Consider the following 22,085-nt stretch of genomic DNA (forward strand, 5'->3'; position numbering starts at 1 on the left):
AAATAGCTCAAGCTTGTCTTGTGTATTCACCCACTGCACACTGAGTTAAACATAGTACAGCACGAGCACTAAGTCAGCCAGCACTGGGCCCTAAAACTATTAACCTACACAAAAATGCTGGTTTTTGTTCATCATCTTGCTCTCAAGGAAGTCTCTTGACCACTCAGTTCTCAAGACACAGCTGAAACTCCACATGCCTCTGTGAGAGCCCACAGCTTGGTCTGGTGTGGATGTTATGGATCAGAAAGCAGCTGTTCTGCAGGTGCCCACCAGCCCGAGGCACACGTGGACCCCTGAAGTGCCACAGTGTCACAGCACCTCCCAGCTGTGCCAGCACTGCCCAGCAGGCTCACCTGCACCCTCCACCAGGAGGGAGAGGCGGTGTCAGGGGAATCCTTCACTCATTCACATGGTTACAGTGAGCAGAGACCTGTCCCAGTGGCTCAGCACAGCCTGAAGGGAACACAACACTGCTCCAGAGGCAGGCTTTAACACCTAACAGCACTAACATCTCCCACCTCCAGCAGGCACCCTCTGCTTCTGTGCTGTACCAGGCACCTGCTCAGCACTGCTGATCTCCCCTCTCCCCCAGTCTCTGTTATTCTGTGCTTTAACAGTCAGACACCAGCATGGCTACCAACCAAATGAGCCCACAGTGACAGCAATGCAGGGTTTTCCAGCAGTTTTAGGTGTTGGTCTCCTGTGCTTGTTGACCCACAGTCCATACTAAGGCTTGTCTGCTCAACTGTTCTTTTCAGCATTGCTGTGGCAATGCTTGTTACACCAAATTATTCAACTTTTGATCAAGACAAGATCTCAGTGCTCTTGTGACATAATTGAAAATTGAATAGGGATGATTATTTCCAATTACATTGTTAATGCAAGCTTCTTGGTTTGTTAATTTTAAAATTAGAAGAGAACTTCCAAACCAGCAGTAATTCAAATATTTTTATTTTGCTCAAGAATGAAATTGAACATCAATCTCTGTACAGTTTCAGCCTGTAAAAAAGGAACTGAAATAAGGCCCAGTATGAGTTGCTATTCATCTCTAGGTCTGGACACTTCTCTCATTTATTCTTATTTCCCAGAAAGCTTTGGGCTGTACTCTAGAAGTTAATTTTGTCTTTTACCTTCAGGCAGTGATTATGTGATTATTCAGGATAGATTTTTCTCCTGCACTTACATATCCTTAACCCTGCAGCATTAAATGATGCTGATGCAAGACAGCAGATAAAAATCAATTGCTAGCTCCCTCTTCTGTTTTCTCCTTTGCTATTTCAGCCATGCAGAGACACTCATGTAATGAGAGTTATCATAGCCCACATTTTGTTCTCCAGAACAACTGTACAATTTCCTTCCACCTAAGAAGAAAGCCCAAAGTCACTGAACACATATCCTGTGCCTTTGCTGGGAAGAGGGATACAGTGTGTCAGCTACATAGTGCACAATTTGAGGCAATGGTAGAAGCTCAGTAGACCCTGGGGGCCTGAGAGAGGGCAGGGAAAAAACCATCTTCAGTATTCTGCATTGAAAGGGTACTCCTTGTGATTCTTGCACCTGGAGGAAATCAAAGAGGAAAGATTACTCAAGGCTAAAATAACTGCTATATAGAACAACAGTGGGTGTACAGAGGAGCTTTCAAAAGAAGCTCTGAACTGAGTAACTGCAGAGTGAACCTAAGAGACTGGGTAGTACAGAAACAGCCTACAGGACCAACAAGTTCCAGCCTTTTTCTGTTATTCAGGCACTGAACACTGGTGGGACCAAGTTATTTTCTAGATACAGAGTTAAAATTCACACTGCTTACAGAGACAGCAGCAGCTTCTGTGGCCTTGCAGCCAAGAGTTCCTGTCTTGGTGCATATCTGCAAGCAGCTGTGCTTTGTACTGCACAGCAGATGGTCATTCCCCTCCACAACCACCTGTGTAAGAGCTGACATCAAGTTATCATACCCCACAGAAAAAAATTACCCTAGGTTAAAAACTGCCTAAAGCTTGTTTCTCCCACATGGACACAGCCAAAGTTATCAACTAGAACTCTCGTTTTGGAATTCCAGGCATACAAAGTTTCCTGGAGAATGGATTCACAGTGAATACACAGCATGACTTATCCTCACCTTTCAGTCAATAAAGTGGAAGTATAACAACAGATGCTTCATCCCCAAAATTATTTCAGATTTCAAAATATACCAAATTTGAACAGCTATAGCAGTTCCTGTGAGATCAGGACAAAGGTCATTGAAAGTGTAAGTCTGAAGGACACAAACTGTGACTTACGTGACCATTGGACAGATCCTCCAGTTTCTGTTTAAGCTAAGAAGGGTGGCCATCTCCTCTTTTGTCAGTTCAAAGTCAAACACCTAAAGAGAGAAAAACAGCTGGATTTAACTTCTACTTCTTTGAACAAATCAAATCAGAAGCAAGATTCACAAGATTAAAGAACAAGCTCCTATCAGAAAGGATGCTGGGTACAAGTGATGGATTCATGAAACACAGAAAGGAAAAGAAGTATCTTTGGATTTTCCAGACTCTGCTTCCCAGGCAGAGGGAAGAAAGAGAAGAACAGGATGTAAAGTGTACAGTGCCTGACTGTGTTATCAGCACACTGTTTCCAACAGCTCTGTCTATTCTTCACTATAGTTTTCACTGCAGCCCTGACTTCCAGACAGACAGAAAGAGCCCAGCCATGGCAAGGGTGACAAAGGATCACTGCCCAGCCACCCCTGAGGGGCAGCCCCTGCTCACTCCTGGTCCCTCACCTGGAAGTTCTCCACAATGCGCTGCGGGGTGACAGATTTGGGAATGGCAATCACATTTCTCTGGATCTGGAAGCGAAGGAGAACCTGCAAGGACAGACAACTCAATCCCTCCTCCTGTTCCCACAGCTGTTTCCCTGAGCTGTCCCCACTTCTGCAGAGCTGCATTTCAAATTATCCCTGACCCTGCAGTCCAGCTTGCACTGCCAGGAGAGCAGAGAGGGAAGTGGTGGAAGGCCCCATGGAAGGTCTCCTTTCCATTCTGGCTTTGTCAATTCCTTTCCTTAGCATCCAGAAGTTTTGCACTATATACAAGGCTTTAATTTCTTCAAAAGAACTTGAGATGTGACAACTGAAGACGAGTCAAGAAAATGTTCTTGACTGATGGCCAGAGTTAGTAGCAGGCCACAGAATGGACAGGCTGCACTGCTTTTTAACAAGACAAAAAGGCATCATTGTTCACAGGTAACACCACAGAGGCTGCTCCCTCTCTTCAGACATAGTTTCCCAAATTGCTGTGTTACAGGAAGGGGTATCCACTGTCTGGCACCTACCCACCTGTGCTGGGGTTTTGTTGTGCTTGGCTGCAATCTCCTTGATCTTGGGGTCATCCAGAAGGGAAGGTGCCTCTGGCTTAGAACTAACAAAGTGGGGGAGAAAAGGATGAAACAACACAGAATCACTTCAGAAAGATTCTATCTAGCCCCATTAATTAAAAAAAAAAAACAACCAACCAACATATATATATACACCTGCACCATTACTCAGTCATAAATCACATGAAGCCACTTGGAAATTACCCGTCAGGACGTCCAAGGGGACAGTATGCTGTCACAGTGATCCCTTTGGAGTGGCAGTAGTCAATCAGCTTCTCCTGGGAAAGGTATGGGTGACACTCAATCTGCCAACACAGAAGCATAGACTGAGAGCTGTAAAACTACTGTAGTTTTCCCTTGCTCCAGAGGTTTTTCTGAATCCTAATTTCCTAATTAGAGGCTGACTTCACCCCACCCTGCAGGTGGCCTGTGTGACAATACAAGACTATAATTCTACAGGGCACCAACTTCTAGACTGTCTTTATGTGCTTTTTGGATTTTTTTCTGAGAGGCTTTATAAGAGTCAATCATTATGTCAGAATGATCCCTCATATGTGGATTCTTCATGCCTCCAGAGAGAATGGTTCCCAGGAAAACACTCCAAAGTTTCAACAAGATGAGACAAAAAGGAAATATTCTGGTTTTGTTTGTATGAAGAAATGTCCAGAGAGAGGGATTTAAGTACACGTTTTGTCTACTTTGTTTTCCCTTTTTCCACTTCCTCATTCAACTGTAATCAGAACTTTATAATCCCTGAGCAGTATCCCCCAGCATTCACTTTTCAGCTCACCTGATTATTTGCAGGCTTGTGCTTCAGTCCTGGCTTGTTCAAGATCCTTTCAATCTGCTCACGGTTGAAGTTGGAGATTCCAATGGCTTTTACCAGGCCAGCATCCACCAGCTCCTCCATGGCCTGGCAGAGAGGGGAGCACAGTCAGCATGCAGTGGGTAAGACACGACTGAGCACATTTTTCCTGACATGCTCTGTTTGTCTTCATGGGAAGCACATCTTTAAAAGCACATTTCAAAAACCGTGTGCTTCCGTGAGTTCTCTCCAACTAATTCTGCATCCGTGGCTGAACATCCTGCAGCTGCTGAAGCCAACACCACTGCTGAGGACAGAAGATGTGACTCTTCCACTCGGGATGAACTCACCTCCCACGTCTGCAGGATATCTGTGTTGCTGGGGATAGCCATGCCTTTGTCATCTACAGGGAACAGCTCCTCTCCTGCCTGTCAGTGAGAGAGAAAGTGCTTGAAAATCTCTTGAGTGCTCTCAACTACAACATCTTAAACTTCTAGAGCAAGAGTGCTGATTCTTGTCTACACTCAGTCATGCCTTCCTGAGAAGTGGAAGGAATTTAAGGCATTTTTGCCAGTTTCCAGTACAACAGGTTTTTCTGCTGGATCCCTGGAAGTGAGGGCTCACCCAAACACCCCCAGGGAAACAAACCAGTCCAAGCTGCAGCCTCCAGTCTCACAGGTGCTCCCTTCAGGGGCTGTTCTTTAGTTCCCACTTAGCAAGAACTGTTTTGTTCTTTTTCCAGGGGGGCATCAACACTTTGGTCTACACAACACCAGCTCTACCTTTTGAAAAGAGCCCTGGTGTGCACTGACAGTTCTTCCAGGACAACACTCAGTGCAAAGCCACCAACACTGGGACAGCTGGAAGAGCCTCTGTGTACAAGTTATGAAAAGATGCCAGGACTGAACTGTGTTTAGCAGCTGTTTGCTGCTGTCACCATGAGACAGTTTCACTTTCATGGCCCTGTTCATATAAAGTTAAAATAAAGCATGCAAAAAAAGATGAGCATCTCAAAGGCAACAGGTGGAATGGGGAGGGAACAGAATTCCTGTCCCAGTGGAACAACACTAAGGCTTCTGCAAGCAAGGCCAGCTCAATCTGCACTGCATTAAGGACTTGGTGATTAAAGAGAGAAATGGAAAACAGAAATGCTTTCTTTTGCTCTCTGACTCTGCAGCACACAAAGGAAAACTGCAGAGAAGCAGCGAAAAGCAACCCTCCTTCCCACAAGGGGTGTTTTTGAGATTAACACACACTGGATTTGCAAGAGAAAAGGAAAGCAGCCTGTTTTATGCTTGGAGCTGGGAGAGCTGCCTCTAGTTTCTCTAGATTTGAGTCAGATTGCCATCATTCCCAGGATCAAAGGGGTATGAAAACAACTGCCTCTGGAGCAGAGACCAAGAGCCTGAGTCACACAGCATCAAGCTGAGCACCACAGCAGTGCTGGCACAGATAACAGGCATGTAACTGTCTTTGTCAGCCAGAACAATTGTTGGGCTGCTAAGCCATCCACAAGAAACAAAGTTTAGGGCGTTGCTGCTCCTGTACCTTGAAGCCAAAAGGCCAGTGGACGAGGTAGAGATCCAGGTAAGCCAGCTTCAGGTCTGCAAGAGTCTTCTGGCAGGCTCCCTTCACCAGAGGCTTCTCGTGGAAGGTGCACCACAGCTGGGGACAAAACCAGGGCAGACTGTGACCTCCTGGGTGATGCTCCCGGGTGCTGTCCTGCCCAGCCCGGGAACGCTCCCTGTTCTTTGGAATGGGAAGTGGGATGAAGCCTGCTCAGTGCTCTGCACCCGCAGCGAGGCCTGGGCAGCGCAGGACACAAGAGAACGGTGTGAGGAATTAACTCACTGGCGGTACAAACTCCTCCAGGGCTACGGCGTTTAACTGTGTAAAATGTTAGATGTTCCGAGCACAGGTAAAACCAGCGTGTCCACAATCCATGACCTGAGCCATACCTTGCTGACGACGAAGAGGTCCTCTCGTTTCACAACGCCTTCCTTGATTTTCTGCTGGATCCCTTCCCCAACCTCCTTCTCGTTCTGGTACACATAGGCGCAGTCGAAGTGGCGGTACCCGGCATCGATGGCAGCCGTCACCGCAGCCGTCACCTTCCCTGGGGGGGACTAAAGGGAAAAAAGGGCAGGGGAGGTCTGGGTGAGGGATTCTCAGCTGCTTCCCCGTCCCGCAGCGCGGTGCCCGCCTCACCTTCCATGTGCCCAGCCCCATGAGGGGCGCGCTGGCGGCGGCCCCGAGCCGCACGTACCCCGCCATGCCCGCCATGGTTCCCCTCCGCGCCCGCGGCCAATCAGCGCCGCCGCTTCCGCGCGAGCCCGCGGCCACAGCCAATCAGCTCCCCCGGTTCCGCGCGAGACCGCCGCGCCAGCCAATCAGCAGCGGAGGCTGCAGCCGATGGGGCTGGCCGGGCGGCCATGGGGGATGCAGTGGGAGGGAGCTCCGTGTGGGAGGGAGCCCCTGTGGGAGGGAGCCCGGGCCGTATTTCAGAAGGAAACACACAAATGTACAAATAAACAGTAGGCGGCCTTTTAATTTCACTTTAGGAACTGACTCTGCAATTTCGGAGAGGCAAAATACGCTGTGCGGATGGCGTGTTTAAAGAGCAATGAAAAATAAAATAATTTATCAGCAGGATCCTTCGAGTGCTCCATAACAGCCTGTCAGGGCTGCTTTGCTTGTGCTCGGAGAATTCCTTCAGGTACACGCATAAATCTGAAATACATCAATGGTGTGTTTTTCTCTGGACACCCAAGATTTTCCTGCCTCATTTAACTGAAGGCAGACAGGAAAATCACTTTTCCCTTTAATCTTGCCCCGGTTTCTGGCGCTGCTGTCAGCTGTGCTCTGCAGGATGCGGTGTTGCAGTTTAACCACAGGAGAGCAGGGCTCAGAAACGCAATTTGCTCTTTCTCTACTTTCGTCTGTGAGCTGATGTTCTCCTGTGAAGGCTGCTGCTTGTTTTTCTCTGAGAGACACCTTGGTGTTTTAGGAGAGGATTTTGGGCAGAAGGTTTTGTGTTTTGCTTTGCCTGCCTTGCCCAGACCGTGCCAGTCCCTGAGAGGTGACAATTTCTGTCCCAAAAGTGTGGCTGGGATGGTCAGATGATGGCAGGGCCTTTGAGGAAAGAGTGTGTGTTGGAACAGAAAGTTTACATTGCTGAATGGTGTGCATTCAGCTTCCAGATGCTTGTTAAGGCAGGAATAAAATGGGGGTAGAGATTTAATCTCATTTTAAGACATTGGCCTCTTTCTTGCAGTGAGTTCAGATCAAGCCAGGAGCATCCTCCGAGGTCCCACCAATCTCTCTGTGTCTCCTCATTATTATTATTATTTTTTTTGGAAGCTCTGTAATAAATCTTTTATTTGTCTATTAAAACCAGGGCTGTGGCTGGTGAGGGGGGCACAAGGTGGGTGCTGAGGGATGGCAGGGGAAAATGCTGAGTGTCCCAGGCAGGATCTGTGTCCCCACAGAGCAGGTGACTGCACCCCACCCCTCTGTGCATCTCTGGCTGCGAGGGTTTGGGGTTTTTCCCACAGTAGACAGGAAACTTCCCACCAATTAGGTTTTTTGCATTTTAAAGTTAATTTTATTTAAAATGCGTGACACCTCTGATGAAATTGTGGATCTGTGGGGTGTGTTTGTCAACATCTGGTTTCTGCTGATGCAAGACTGAAGGCAACCAGTGAATAGTGGTGCTGTAGAAAACATTATTTCTTTCTTCCAAAAACCCCAAATGTTATGGGATAATCATCCCATGCCTTCACTGGCAGCACCAGGGGAGATGACACCAGAGGTCTAATGAAGGCCATGTTACAAACACCTTCAGTATTCTGCATGGAAAGGGTATTCCTTGAGATTTTTGGACCTGAAAGAAATGAAAGTGGGAGTGTTATTTTCACCCATGATCTAAATGTGATGCACAGATATGTTGTGTGCGTGGAAGAGCCACCAAGGGAACATGTGCATCACAGAGTTACAGCAAGAACAGGTGGAGATACATGTTCTCCTTTCTCTCATACAGACAGAGATGAGTTGAACATCCCATTTTTTTGTAATTCAAGAGAGTTTCCTGAAAACTAAGAATTAAAAAATAGAATGTAGTTTCCTTTAATTTCTTTTTTGTTTTTAAAGTGAAAACATTAAGCCCTCTCTGGAAAATGTTATTTTTTGGGACAAACCAAAACCACTTGGAGTTTGAGTTGGCGTGATTTTTAAAAAATTGAATTTCATGTTACCTAGAAGCAGTGACACAGATTTTAAGATTTAGAAGAAAACAAGCAGCATCACTTACACGTTCATTTCACAGATCCTCCAGTTTCTGTTGAAGGTCAGGATAGTTGCCATCTCCTCTTTAGTCAGTTCAAAGTCAAACACCTAAATACAGATACAAGTGGAAATCACTTCTTTGAACAAACCTAAGAGAAATACAAGAGCAGCTCCACACTGGAGAATCCACTTTCACACTTGGACCACTGAAGTATGAAGAACAACTTGTTTTATGGACATGAGGGATTATTTTATGAACACTGCTGGTTCCAGATAAGATGTTTCTGCCATGTTGCTGTGTGGGGATTCCAAGCAAGCTGTGCCTGCTCATCCATCCACAAGCCATGGAACAGGGAATGGTACCATGGAAGGATTGCTGATTAAACTCTGAAGAAGTAGGGCTGGGTTAACACTCAGTAAATGTAGTTATGCAGGTAAAGTGTAAATTAAGCAGGAAGAAGGAAGATCCCAGCTCTCTTGCTGCAGGAGGCCATGGCAAGGGTGATAAAGGATCACTGCCCAGCCACCCCTGAGGGGCAGCCCCTGCTCACTCCTGGTCCCTCACCTGGAAGTTCTCCACAATGCGCTGCGGGGTGACGGATTTGGGAATGGCAATCACATTTCTCTGGATCTGGAAGCGAAGGAGAACCTGCAAGGACAGACAACTCAATCCCTCCTCCTGTTCCCACAGCTGTTTCCCTGAGCTGTCCCCACTTCTGCAGAGCTGCATTTCAAATCATCCCTGACCCTGCAGCCCAGCTTGCACTGCCAGGAGAGCAGAGAGGGAAGTGATGGAGCCTCACAGGAAACCTCCCTTCCCATCCAGGTTTGGGCTAGCCCATTCCTTTTTTTTTTTTTTTTTTTTTTTTTTACCTAGGATTTTAGCAGTCTGTGCAAGGTTTACATTCTCTGCAAGAGGACTTGAGAGGGGAAGTGACATCTGAAGGTGGTTGAGAATATTTTTGATGGCCTAAGAGTTAATAGTGTGTCCTGGAGGTAATATAATAAAAAAAAAAATCTGCATTGTTAGCAAAAAATCAGAGGAGTGGCACAATTCATGGGGAAGGGATAGAGGTTCTGCCCTTTCTGAAGCTCTGTTTTCCTGCATTGGGAAGGAGTACCCACCTGTGCTGGGGTTTTATTGTGCCTGGCTGCAATCTCCTTGATCTTGGGGTCATCCAGCAGGGAAGGATCCCCGGGCTTAGCCCTACACAAGGAGAACAAGTCAGTGGCAAGAAACCTCCACAGAAAGATCCAGCACAGCAACAGAGATCTGTGTTTAATAAGAAATGAGTGGTGTGTGTGTAGTCTCAGTGCTTCAGCCATAACCCCCACCAGCTCCCTGGCAGATTGCAGAGCAAATTTACCATGGTCTGTCAGGAGAGCCAAGGGGACAGTATGCAGTCACAGCCAGCCCTTTGGACTGGCAGTACTTGATCAGCTTCTCCTGGGTGAGGTATGGATGAGATTCAATCTGCCAACACAAAAACAATGAGCCTGACAGTGGCAGAACTGCTGCGATATTGCTGTGCTCCATAAGTTATCTCCTAGTCCAATTAGAGGCTGCTTTTTTCCCTAATTTGACAGTGGCTTGCATGACAATACCCATCCTTATTATATTAAACCACCTATTTGATACAAAGTGCTTATACAGTTTTTGCTGGGGGGTGTTTCCCAAAGCTCATCTCTGGGTTCTTTATTATTCCAGAAAGGCTGTTTTCAGGAAAATTCTCCAACATCCTTAAACAGTGGTTGAGCAAGGTGATAAAATAAAAAAAATAGAGTATCCAAGTGCTGTACTCTGAAATATCCATAGAGAGGGATTTAAAGTACATGCCGTGTCTTCTCTGTTCACCCTTTTCCCATCTCCTCATTCCACTGTAAATGGAATTTATAATCCCACAAAACCAGTACCTGCAGTCACTTTGCAGCTCACCTGGACATTTGCAGGCTTGTGCTTCAGTCCTGGCTTGTTCAAGATCCTTTCAATCTGCTCATGGTTGAAATTGGAGACTCCAATGGCTTTTACCAGGCCAGCATCCACCAGCTCCTCCATGGCCTAAAATAGCAAAGTCATCATCCAGTGTGCAAGGCAGCTCATGATAATGTTCTTCCTAATGGGACTTGTTTCCCACCACAAACAGCACAAAAGAACTGTTTAAAGTTGCAAAGTTCTCTGAGGGAAAAACAGGTGCTGGCACATTAATGCCATCTCACCCAAGCCCAAATTCTCATTCCCTGAGTGTGTAGAAATTCACACTGAGTTGCATGAGGAGAAGAATGATGATACTCAGTAATCCACTGTTGTGCAAACATTGCAGGGCTGTCCCACACATTATAGGCCAGATCTCAACCCAAAATGTCTTTATTTCTGTGAAATTTGTTTGAGCAACTCAAGAAAGGCACAAGAACTTGGTGATAACAACTGTGCAGTTGTTATTGTTCCACAGTGAACTTTTTCTAGCTTCAGTCTGCTGTGCATCTCCACTGGAAGTGCTTGTGCAGCTCCAGTCAAGTAAGACACTCAGAGAATAGGAATAACCAGGGAAGGATTAAGCATGCCCATTATGAAAAGTGATTTTGTGCTGCCTTATGTTCCTCCCAGCTAATTTTGTGTGAACAGGACAACAGTTCTGTGACTGCTGAAGGTAATGGAAGCATGGCAAAGACTGATGAGGACAGAGGACATTCCTGTTCTGCTCTGAACTTACCTCCCACGTCTGTAGAAGATCACTGTTGCTGGGTATGGCCATGCCTTTGTCATCTTTGGGAAAAAATTCCTCTCCAGCCTGTTAGAGAGAGAGAAAAGGCTTGAAATAACGTCAGCTGAGACACAGAGGTTATTTAGCTGTGTAAAATCACCCAGCAGGGATGTAAGGAGCTAAAGCTAATACTTTAGCATTTAAAAAAAATCAAGTAATTCTCACCATAACTTAACTAGTTCTTCAGTCACTTCTTATTTCATGCATTTTTGTCATCTATTATCCCAATAAAGATTTCTACTGGACTGTCTGAAGTGATGATCCACAAAGTGCATGCAGGGAAGTGGTTAACTTATAGAACAATATTCTGGAGTCTTATATGAATTAACTTATTATTCAAACAACAGTTTCTTTAGGTGTTTTTAAAAAGCTCTGTGGAGGATTGACTTTGCCCCTGTCAACCCAGGCATTTATACTGGAGTGCGTCTGCTGACAGATGTCCCATGGGGAGGCTCACTGTTGAAATTGCTGTATTAGAAAAATTAGAGCAGCCTGTAACTAGACAGTATGGCCAAAGTATTTTGAATTATTGGAATAAATATTGTGCAGTTTTACTTAACAAATTTGTCCACATAAAGCTAACTAAAACAATATTGGGGGAATGGAGCTGAGCTCAAGAGCATAAGGTGGAATAGTGATTTTGATAGGTATCTTTTTGAAATCCAAACCCTGTGAAACAACACTAAGGCTCCTACAGGCAAGGCCAGCTCAGTCTGAACTGTATTAAGGATTTGGTGATTAAAGAGAGAAATGGGAAATGGAGGTGTTCACTTGCACCGTGTGATTCTGCAGCCTGCAGAGGAAAGAATTCCTGTCAGGCAGCAAACTGCACCCCTCTGTCCCAGGGGCTTTTCTTGCAGCAGAGCACACCTCGTGTGTGTACAGGAAAGGGAAGGAGGCACAGCTTTTGCCTGCAGCCAGGAGCCTGACCTTGCTGCTGCCTCTCTGTTATCAGGAGGGCAGAGGCCGCTGTGCAGGCAGCGCTCAGGGGCACAGACCAGGGCACAGCAGAGCAGGGTGGGCAGCACCAGGGCAGTGCTGGCACAGCAGGCACGGGCTCTTTCTGCAGCAGCAGTGGTGCTGCGAGTGCTCCTGGCTCTGCTGAGGAGCTCTCCCAGGAATGAGACCTGCTGCTGCTGTACCTTGTAGCCAAAAGGCCAGTGGATGAGATAGAGATCCAGGTAATCCAACTTCAGGTCAGCAAGAGTCTTCTGGCAGGCTCCCTTCACCAGATGCTTCTCATGAAAGGTGCACCACAGCTGGAGACAAAAACAGGGCAGACTGTGACCTCCTGGTTGTTGCTCTTGGGTGCTTCCTGCACAGCCCGGGAATGCTCCCTGTTCTTTGGAAAATGATGTGGAATGAGACCATCCTCGTGCTCTTCAGATGTGGCAAGCTCTGGCCTGTGGCTCTGGGGGCAGCGTGTGCCAGTCTCTGGTTCCATGAGTTCACCCATCATTTGTGCCACCCCTTTTCCCCAGGTCTGCCTTGGCAGCAGGGGGCTTTCAGAGGCAGTGCTGTATCTGAGTGTTGTTCCTGAGCGTGCACAGAACTCTGCACTGCATGTAGCAGGCAAAGCCAAGCAGGTGTAAGACCAGCCACAAAGAGTGGTTGCCACCAACCTTTACTTAGGTAAGAATTAACTCCAGATTCCAGCTAAGTAGCCTGATTTTTGTAATGAGAAAGGAAACTCACCAACCCCAGCTTCCCTGGGACACGTGCTGAGCAGATTGCATTGTCCCAAGGTGCCCAGAATGACACCTCCAATGGCAGGGACACCCCTTTGGCAGTGCTCTGAGCCCAGCTGCTGGAACAAGCACCAGGCAGTGGCAGCCCGTGTGCTCTGCTGTGCTGCAGTATCAGCAGGGTGTCATTAGCAAGCTGCTGATGACACTGAGTGGTCTCTGACCTCTGCATCACTACCTTGCTTGGGGCTACCTGGTCCCCTCTGCCTTTTCCTGCCTCCCTTCTTTTGCACTAAGCTATCCATCCCCCAGGACTGCTGGTCCATCCTAACTCTCCCTACAGGATGGGGTGAGGCTGTAAGCTTGTGTCAGGAGTGACCTGAGTGCTGTTCTGATTTACTTTTTCCTACAGCATAAAGTTTGTCTCCATTACTTACCTTCCTGCTAGGAAAATACTCCACACAAAGCATTCCCTGCAGAGGGCTGCAGGATCCTTGGATCCTTACCTTGCTGACAACAAAGAGGTCTTCTCTTTTCACAGCACCTTCCTTGATTTTCTGCTGGATCCCTTCCCCAACCTCACTCTCATTCTGGTACACGTAGGCACAGTCAAAGTGGCGGTACCCGGCATCGATGGCAGCCGTCACTGCAGCTTTCACCTGCCCAGCTCCAGACTGGAAAAATGCATAAATATTAAGAATCTCAAAACAGTGCTTCTTAAAGACCTCTATTCTAGCAAAATAAAACCAGGGAAACTGTGTTAGGGACAACATTTCCCTCCCACCCAGGTTGGCGGGTTTTCTTTTCCTTTACAAGAACACTACTTCTTTCAGTGATAAAAATGGACTCCAGGGCTGGAAATTAACCTCCAGCCATTTATCTGTAGCTCCACTCCAACTCACTCTCAGCCCACCAGCCAGGCAGAGCAGAGCCCCAGGCACCAGGACAGCTCTCCAGAGCTGCACCAGGGGCACTGCAGTAAGGTGCTTTACCCTGCAGCTCTTACCTTCCAGGTGCCCAGCCCCACGAGGGGCATTTTGGCAGTGGTGTTGAGCTGCACGTAGGTCGCCATGGTCCTGCACTCCCTCCTGGTTGCCTCACCACAGCTGCCTCTTTCCTGTCTGGTTTAACAGGGCAGGGGACAATGCTGGGGCGTCACTGGTGCTCTGGGTCCTCCCATATCCAGCAAACAAGGCTGTGGCTTTTTCCCTGTACAGCCAGCTCACAAAGGTTAATGTGAAAGCTGAAATCAATTAAAAATTGACGAGGTGATTTACTTGGCATGGTAGCAGTGTGCCCTGCGAACCTTTGCCTTATCAAAAGATAAGGGCTGAGGGCAGGTGTGTCCTGATCGGGCTGGTGTTTCTGCTGGGATCAGCTCCTGCAGTGCCCTGTCCTGCCCCTGTGTCTCTCTTGTGCCATGTGCTGAGGTTCTGACACCCTGTTGCAGTTCCCCACACAGATTTCCTGAGAGAGAAGGTTTCATTCAGTGAAAAGCCCCAGGTTTCATTCCTGCCCAGTCCCAGGGTAGGGTGTGATGCAGAGGCCCCTTGATCCCGAGCTGCTCCTTCACTGCTGGGTGTGTGAGTGTGAGCTGAGCCCTTGGCTGGAGCAGCGTGTCCCCCTTGATGGAGCCCTGTCACCTTGTGTGCTGATGCTGGAGAAACCTCAGTGTGAGGCTGAAGAGGAAGGAGTTCCTTTTCACCTTCCGAAGGTGTTGGTAACCACTCCTCAGGCTGAAAGGTGTAGAACAGGGAAGTTCATAGAAGGCATGCATGCCAAACATGAGAAGTAAAATTAAGTCCCTGTTTTTGCCCAGTCTTAACAGGATCGTAACTCTGGTAAAATTCCAGAACTGTCTTTTCTTCACTTCTCCTTGTTTTATTATTGTGGGCAGCAGGCACATGTCTATGGGACTTTTTTTAGCAGCCAGTGCAATCATAAAGGAGTTTAATAATGCAATGACATGTGAGTGTAGAAGAGAAAAGGTGTCCTGTACCTTCATGGTCATTGTGGATGCCATAGATTATTACTGCCACAAACTAGCACACCCTTTAGCACAAAACCAGAGCAGGATCCAGGGTGGATGGATGTGTTTTAATGTTTGCACACACGGGGGCAGAGTTAAACTTGTGTGTGGCCACTGCTTTTGCATTTCTTCAGACTTAACTCAGCAGATTGAATTGGGTATTGTATTCCTTAGATTTTGTAATAATGACAAGTTGGAAAGTCTCTGTTCTTCTGCCTCTTTTTCTAAAAAAGGGTAAGAAGAAAAAAAATAAAGGTGGCTTATATTTGTTATAAATAGACTTGAAAATTTTCTGGTAGGGACTCAAAAGATACGAACCTGGGTTTAAAGAGGAAATTAGCCAGTTATCATCAATTTTCTGATTTGTCTGATCCTTAAAGACACAAAAATAATTTCCTTTTCCCTGCTGTCTTTTGCACTGAAATGTATGAGACAGTCTCCTGCTTCAGCTCACCACTTGTCTCAAAGATGTTCCAAAACTTGCACTTCTAAGTGTTGTCATGTACGTGGAGGGGGGGAATCAAGTCTGTTTTCTCCCTCCTCTTAACAAGGCACTTACCTTCAATATTTATGTCTGAGGAGAAGCATGAGGACTATCTAAAATTTAGTATGGTTGGATTTACTCCACCTGGGAGCACTCTCCTGTGCTCAACAGCTGCAGCTTGGTTTTGGCTGCAGCTACCTGTGGGGACTGTGGGCCATGTGCAGCTGCTGGGAGGCAGAGTGTGCTGCACAGACCTGGGTTGTTAACTGCACATTTGCAGCCAGAGGCTGCTTCCATTGGGAAGTTTGCCATGGATTCAGCCTGGAAACAAGCCATTTGTTCAAAAGTCTGCCAACAGTGCCAGCTCTTTGTTCTGCCAGTGCAGTACCAAACTCTGCCTAACCTATTCAGCATGTTGGCCTGGTGTGCTGGGAATGGCTGCATGTTGTGATTTCAGCAGTTTCCTCATCCCCAGAGATCCCCTGGGTTCCCCCTGCAGCTCTCAGTGCAGCAGCAGTGGCTCAGCAAAATGGGGAGAGAAAACTCCTCAGCTCTGCATCCCAGTGTTGGCTCAGCTGTGCTGGACTCTGGGGGACAAACCAAGAACAGTAAGGGCAAGGATTGACCTTTTCCCTCTTCCCAAGGACATTTCCCACTCTAGTGTAAACCAGTGAGCTCAAGAGGTGCTGGGATATCATGCAAGGCTGAGAAAGTAGCTGCTCAAAATGGCCTTTTTTGTACTTTTTCTCACGCACTGAATGTCACCCTCTGGAGAAAGATGGGCTTTCCAGAAGGAGTAGTCACAGCCTGACCTTTCCACAGCACTGGGCACACCAGAAGCCTGAAACTAATATATTTTGGGTTCTGAGAAAAGCCCAGCCAGTTGTGTTCTGAAGCTGGAGTAACTTTTACTGTTAATAGAGGAAAGGGGAAAATCTGGGGAACATCAAGTTGAAACTACCCTGAAGAGGAACCTTTCAACTTAGCAGAACTGCAAGAAGCTACAGTTCTTGAGAACTACATCAAATGGGGTGGTGGTTTGGTGATAAAGAGAAGTGTAACTTGCCAACAAGTGGGTACCTGAGGGTAAACAGGACAGGAAGATATAGTTAATAAAGCTGTCAGGCAGTGGGGAGCAGACCCCTGGAGGCAGTGGAGGAGGTGTTGACAGCAGACAAGGGCAAAACAAGGCATGTTCATGATATTTCCAAAGAATAATATAGTTATATTTTCTTCTGAGTCTTGTCTGCATGAAAATCTTGCACTGTTTCATTATGCTGATGCAAATGCCTTTTTTGGACACATATCAGTTGAAGTATGTTGTGTATTGATTTAGCTTAAATCCCTTCCTTACCACTTCAGTTAAAACAGCAGGAACTACTCCAGCAAAATAACATCCATCCTCCAAAAGACTTCACATTAATTTAACAGCATCAGCTTTTGAAATGGTTTAATTAAACTGCAACTTCCTTGCACAGGCCAGGACTGGTTGCTGTGGGAGCAGAAACATGCCAGTGTCTTTTGTGTCTTTTCTTTAACTTGTAAAAAGAAACCTTCTGATCACAGACTGGAGAGGTGGATTAATGTGGGACTGGCAAATATTTTACTTGATTTTCTCTAGGTCAAGCCCTGTAAAAAGAGCAGGTACCAAAGCATCAGCACGGACCAAACCTTCTCAGTTGTTTCTGTGGGAGAACGGGCTTTGTAATGAGGGGATAGGCAACCTCAATGAAATAGGAAGAACACCAGGGCCAGCATCCAAACCCATCTCATCTATAAACGGAAAATTTGCCCATCCCAGACCTACATTCCTGTCCAGTTCTGTTGGTAGGCATGGTTATCACAGGAATGGGATTTTCCTTTCTCCTATATACAGACTGTAGGTTTTCCAAAGCTCATCACTTTAGAGAACAGTTGACTACTTTTCTTGCCAAGTAGAGGCTCTTGTTCTCATGGAAAAATATTTTCATTCTTCCTTTCAAGTTTCAGCAGTAAGCCATGTCTGGTTTTGACAAGGAAAAGGATGCTTTGAATGTCCTGAGAGTGGAGGAAGAGATATGTTTTCCCTTTGAAAAAAATGCAGAAATTTTGAAAAGTGTTGGAAATATTTGTTTTTCATGTTTGAAAAAACAAAACAAAATGAAGCATGCAGTAAAACCAGCGAGTTCATCTTGATTAGCAACAACGTGAAAAACACCGCTGTGGAATCTGTACAGTTAGAGCTGAATAGAAATTGCTTTATAACCTGAACTCGTACACAACAGGGGAGCCAGATGGTTTTAGCTGACTGAGTTACTCAGGTTTTGTAAATACAAGAGCAGGACCTCATGTGGTGTTTCTCCCGTCACATGGCAGGACCCGTGGGCAATCTGAACGTTTAGTGGGGATGTGGAAGGTCCAGTGATTGCCACAGGAGTTGGGCTCATTGTCCTTCACTAATCCATGGCTGTGCAGCTGCTGCACTCTGTGCTCCAGGTCTGCACTAGGGTGGGTCAGATGGGCTCCCACACTCTCAGCATCTGTCATTTCCAGAAGGAATTCAGGATGAGCAGGGAGGAAGCCATGGCTGAGCATTGTTCTAGCACGAGGCTTCCAGCAGTTGTCTTGGCTGGGGACTCTGCTTGTCCTGACCAGGACCTGTGTGGAGCCCCAGGGGCTGGGAAGAGATGGTGGCCACATGTGGGCTGCTGCAGAAGCCAAGAAAATTGGTTTGGCCTGTGTGTGCTCCCAGCTGTCCCCCTAAATGACATGCAACCATAAGAGCAGATAAAGTGGCTTCTTCATCTCTTCAGTTTCTGCATCTTGAGAAGGGCAAGGAGCCTTAGTCCAACAGCATGGGCCTCATTTTGTGGTGTCTTTCTAGACACATTATACCCTTCCCCAAAAAGAACACAAGTTGTTTCCAGATGTCATCTACTTCTGCAAATTCCTTCTTAAGAAGGGCAGGACCGTAGTGCCCATTTTTCCCCTCACACATCCCTTGTCTTGATCTTGGCTCAGTCCCTTGTTTGATACATTACACAAGCAGACTTGTACAGAGAAGAATAAGGACAGCAATACTGAATGTTTAAACAAGTACTTGACCCATCCAAAATGTTGAATGTTGGATAGTGCTGAAGGAGAAAAGTCTCTTTCTTTGGGAGACAAAAAAGAGATACTGAATTACAGGCAAAATATTTTTTCCTGGCCCTTCCATGGATAGCTAGATCTGGTGACAATATAGGGGAATAGACTAATTCTGAATAGAAAAAATAATGGAAGTCAGGTACAAAATTATTTAAGTGAATGGTTTTCCATGTAAGTAAAACAGATGAAAATTAGAATTGAAAAACTCTGGGAAGTTGGATATTCTGACTCCCCATCATGCATGATTTATTAGTCCTGTCTGACTTTTCACTCAGGCTCCTTTTTTGTTAAAGAAATGAGGTGGGGTGGAGGGGGAGGAAGCATGAATTAACTTGTGATACACAGCTATTTATTTAGCAACCTAACTCCTAAAGTTTCCTGGGAAACAATCCTCTAAAAGAGAGGCCTGATTTTGTTGCTTTTTACGGTCAGGAGCAGCCCCAGTGAATTCTGAGGAGTTACAGTAAAAGTAGAAGAACAGAGTGACTCAGTCCTTCTCTTGACATTGTCAAACCATGACACATAGGACAGACTTTTTACGTAGGAAGCTCATTTTTGTGCTCCATTCAAAACCCAAACTGAACTTCAGCCAGTCTTGTTTTGTAAACTGCTGTGATGCAAGGGAGCCACATACCATGGACAGAAACACCAGAAGCACCAGAAAGGTCTTTGTGATTTGTAGAGTGTTTGTGAGAAAACAAACATCATAAATACAGAGATAACTCTACACACACATCAACAAGGTGTTAGTTAACCCAAAGTTCATTGCAACATGGAAGTAAAAGACTTGAGAACAATTTTTTTTAGGTGAACCATTATTTTTCCTAGCAAGACATTAATACACAGGAACTTGAGTATGTGTGGCGAGTGTTTGTTGTTCTCACCATTCTCTGCAATGACACTGAAGTTCCAATTTTACCCTTTTTGGTTGTATTTGCCCAGATTGTTACGTGCTGTCATCATGTTCCAGTATCAGCACTATCCAGTCTGTTTTCAAAATAACTTATCATGACTAGACACCACCCTGCTGCTTTCTTTTTTTTCAAAGCCCTTTAAAATTATCTCTTCCCAGACAGTTCCTTACTGACGTCTGGTGTCTGGAGCACTTTGTTTATCATGGGAGGGAAAAAAAAGCAGATTAATCACAGGATTTTCTTTGCTTTTGATGCTGCTACAAGAAGTTATTTTGTACAATACTGTGACTAAAAACCAGTGAAATGCTCCAACCCAAAATCTGAAATGTAAACCCCTCCCAACCCACAAAGTTTAAAAGTGAACCTTGTAAATTTTCAAATCGTGTCTCTGGCTCTAGAAATGGGAAAACTTTTGATTGTGAGAAAGAATTTTGTTTTCCCAGCCATTGATACCTCGTAAAACTTTTTTTAGAGGCATTTTTGAAGACTAGAACTGTATTCAAGAGGATTTCTTCAGAACATTGTGTTCCACACACTTCTTTGTATGTTCTAGGCACCTGCTGTGCTGAGGTGTTTATCTGAAGATGACAATGTAATGGTTTTAAGGGCATAGAGAATATAAGCTTTTTTCCAATTTCTCATCTTGAAAATGTGCATATATATGCAGAAATAAAATAATTTTTTTAGTTAATATTTCAGAGGAACAGACAGAAGTCATCTTGTTTACTTCAGAATAACATTAGCAGTACCCAGCTATTGGGATTACATAAAAAATTCAGTTCCCACTTCAGGTTTAGAATACGATGCCTCCCAAAGCAGCTTCCCTCCATCTGTTTTGCATATAATGAGGGCTTTTATGTATTTTCTTCCTCCTTCTCAGTCATTTATTTGGTATTAATGATTCAGAAAAACTTCTGCACTTACTTAAAGACTAAAGCTCTGATTCTGGTGACAAATGCAGGGTTATTTAAGTGCTTACACACTCTTTTTTTTTTAAACAGATTTTCCCTCCAAGTAATGCAGATAGAGAGAGAGAAGAAGAAAAAGGTAGAGTACTTAATTTTCTCTTCACGTGGACTTACACTTCTGGTTTTGTTATAAAGAGAATCTACTGAAGTTGTGTATTGCCTCCATATCCAAACAGAATGAAGGCTCCACTGCGTTAAAACACTAAAGCAGCAATGTATTAATATTCAGCAGCTGTCAAACAGTGCCTAAACTAGTAAAACAAAAGGTGAAAAAGGGCCTTTGCTAAGGAGCTTAAATTGTAATTGGGTGGCTCCCTGGTGTGCCTCGCTGCTCTGTCAGGTGCACCCCCAAGTTGGAGGTAATCCTAGGCTTGGTTTGAGATGTGGTGGTGTGATATGTTGACAAACAGGGGGAGGTGTGTGATGAAAAATTCCCCAGGCAGGTGTGCTGGAGCCAAGGGAATGCTGAGAACCACGTGTGTGGGTCCTGCAGGAGTGGTGAGAGGCTCCAGCAGAGAGAAGGGAGCCTGGCACGTCCTTGCCTGCTCCTGCTCCCTGAGCTCTGATGGAAAAAGGTTCATTTTCCTTGTATTACCCGAGGTCTGGCATGTAGAGATGGATTTAGGCAGGGTCGCTTTACAGTGTTGTAATTCTGAATGCTCAGGAGGCAGTAAGGATGTTTTTCTCTTTGTAGTGTGTTATACTCCCAGAGCTTTCTCTGTACTCATGTGGAAATGGGCCATCATCAATAGAACAGGAATGTGAGACAACAGCATGGACAGCAGACAGCATCTAGGTCTTCTGTAGGGGAAAAAAATGTCAAGTGTTGAAAATGAATGGGCCTGCACCCCAGAAAAAGGTGAGGGAGGATTCCCTGGGCACCCATCTGGCTGGGAAGGAGAAGGGAGGGTCTAGAAAAGGAGACAAATTCATGCAGTAGGAAAACAACTTACAGATAGAGGGTTTCAGGGTTATTAAAGAGTGCAAGGACTTGATTACAGAACTTTATTTTGAGCATGAGAGTATTAATGAAGACAGATCATGCATCAAGTAGTTGTAAACAAAGAGCTCGGGTTTTCTGGAAATTAAAATGGTTGTGTCTGCAATGCTCTGTGGCAAACACTGGATCTGGCTTTGAACAAAGTAACTATTCTGTGAAAAAGTACCAAGGGCATAATCAGTGAAGAACGCTCCTGTTTGCCACAGTTTTAATCAATCATTAATCAGCCTTTCTTCTTTCCACTTCTGTTTCCTTCTGCTTCTGCCTTGCTCAGCTCCAGGCCTTTATTCAGAGTGGTGCAATTGCACTGGTGCCCTGGCAGAAGTTTATGCATTGAGGAAAGGAGTTTCCTGGGCTAATTCTGCCACAAACATTCCAGCTAAATGCAGCAGCCTGGAAGGGCTCCAGAGCAGAGACCCTGAAAAACACAACCCAGCTGGTCTGGGAGATAATAGCTGCCAAGTGAGTGTAGCTGTCTGCAAGAAGTCACGCACAGGGATGTGCCTTTGGCTCTTCTGTCCTTGCATATTTTGAAATGTGAATCAAAGTCATCAGGCTGCTTTTGCCATGCTAATGAAATGGTCTTGCCTAAAGACTAAAGGAGACAAAAAAAATCTGTATTTAATGGCCACAGAGATCAGTTCCCACCTGGATTGTGGCATGGGTTGCTGTCTACT

At 45.7% G+C, this 22,085-nt stretch overlaps 2 protein-coding genes and 1 long non-coding RNA gene across 3 annotated transcripts; 1 reads left to right on the forward strand and 2 right to left on the reverse strand.

Annotated features, from left to right (window-relative positions):
• Positions 1 to 934: 934 nt before the first annotated feature.
• LOC135301092 (aldo-keto reductase family 1 member B1-like) lies at positions 935 to 6,486 on the reverse strand. Its single transcript, XM_064421326.1, has 10 exons — positions 6,365 to 6,486; positions 6,115 to 6,282; positions 5,705 to 5,821; positions 4,507 to 4,584; positions 4,142 to 4,264; positions 3,556 to 3,656; positions 3,314 to 3,395; positions 2,759 to 2,842; positions 2,277 to 2,359; positions 935 to 1,557 (listed from the first exon to the last, which is right to left on the reverse strand). The coding sequence occupies exons 1-10, from the start codon at positions 6,437 to 6,439 to the stop codon at positions 1,515 to 1,517; spliced, it is 954 nt and encodes a 317-aa protein (XP_064277396.1). The 5' UTR covers positions 6,440 to 6,486; the 3' UTR covers positions 935 to 1,514.
• A 126-nt stretch (positions 6,487 to 6,612) lies between these two features.
• Positions 6,613 to 21,535, forward strand: LOC135301099 (uncharacterized). The gene is made up of 3 exons (XR_010362825.1): positions 6,613 to 6,872; positions 20,442 to 20,487; positions 21,103 to 21,535. It is a non-coding gene; the product is annotated as an uncharacterized LOC135301099 (long non-coding RNA).
• Positions 7,309 to 14,113, reverse strand: LOC135301094 (aldo-keto reductase family 1 member B7-like). Its single transcript, XM_064421328.1, has 10 exons — positions 13,894 to 14,113; positions 13,394 to 13,561; positions 12,345 to 12,461; positions 11,152 to 11,229; positions 10,377 to 10,499; positions 9,808 to 9,914; positions 9,566 to 9,647; positions 9,006 to 9,089; positions 8,466 to 8,548; positions 7,309 to 8,039 (listed from the first exon to the last, which is right to left on the reverse strand). The coding sequence occupies exons 1-10, from the start codon at positions 13,957 to 13,959 to the stop codon at positions 7,997 to 7,999; spliced, it is 951 nt and encodes a 316-aa protein (XP_064277398.1). The 5' UTR covers positions 13,960 to 14,113; the 3' UTR covers positions 7,309 to 7,996.
• Positions 21,536 to 22,085: the final 550 nt, after the last annotated feature.

The sequence above is a fragment of the Passer domesticus genome, chromosome 5, assembly GCF_036417665.1.
Source record: "Passer domesticus isolate bPasDom1 chromosome 5, bPasDom1.hap1, whole genome shotgun sequence".
Lineage (NCBI taxonomy): Eukaryota > Metazoa > Chordata > Aves > Passeriformes > Passeridae > Passer > Passer domesticus.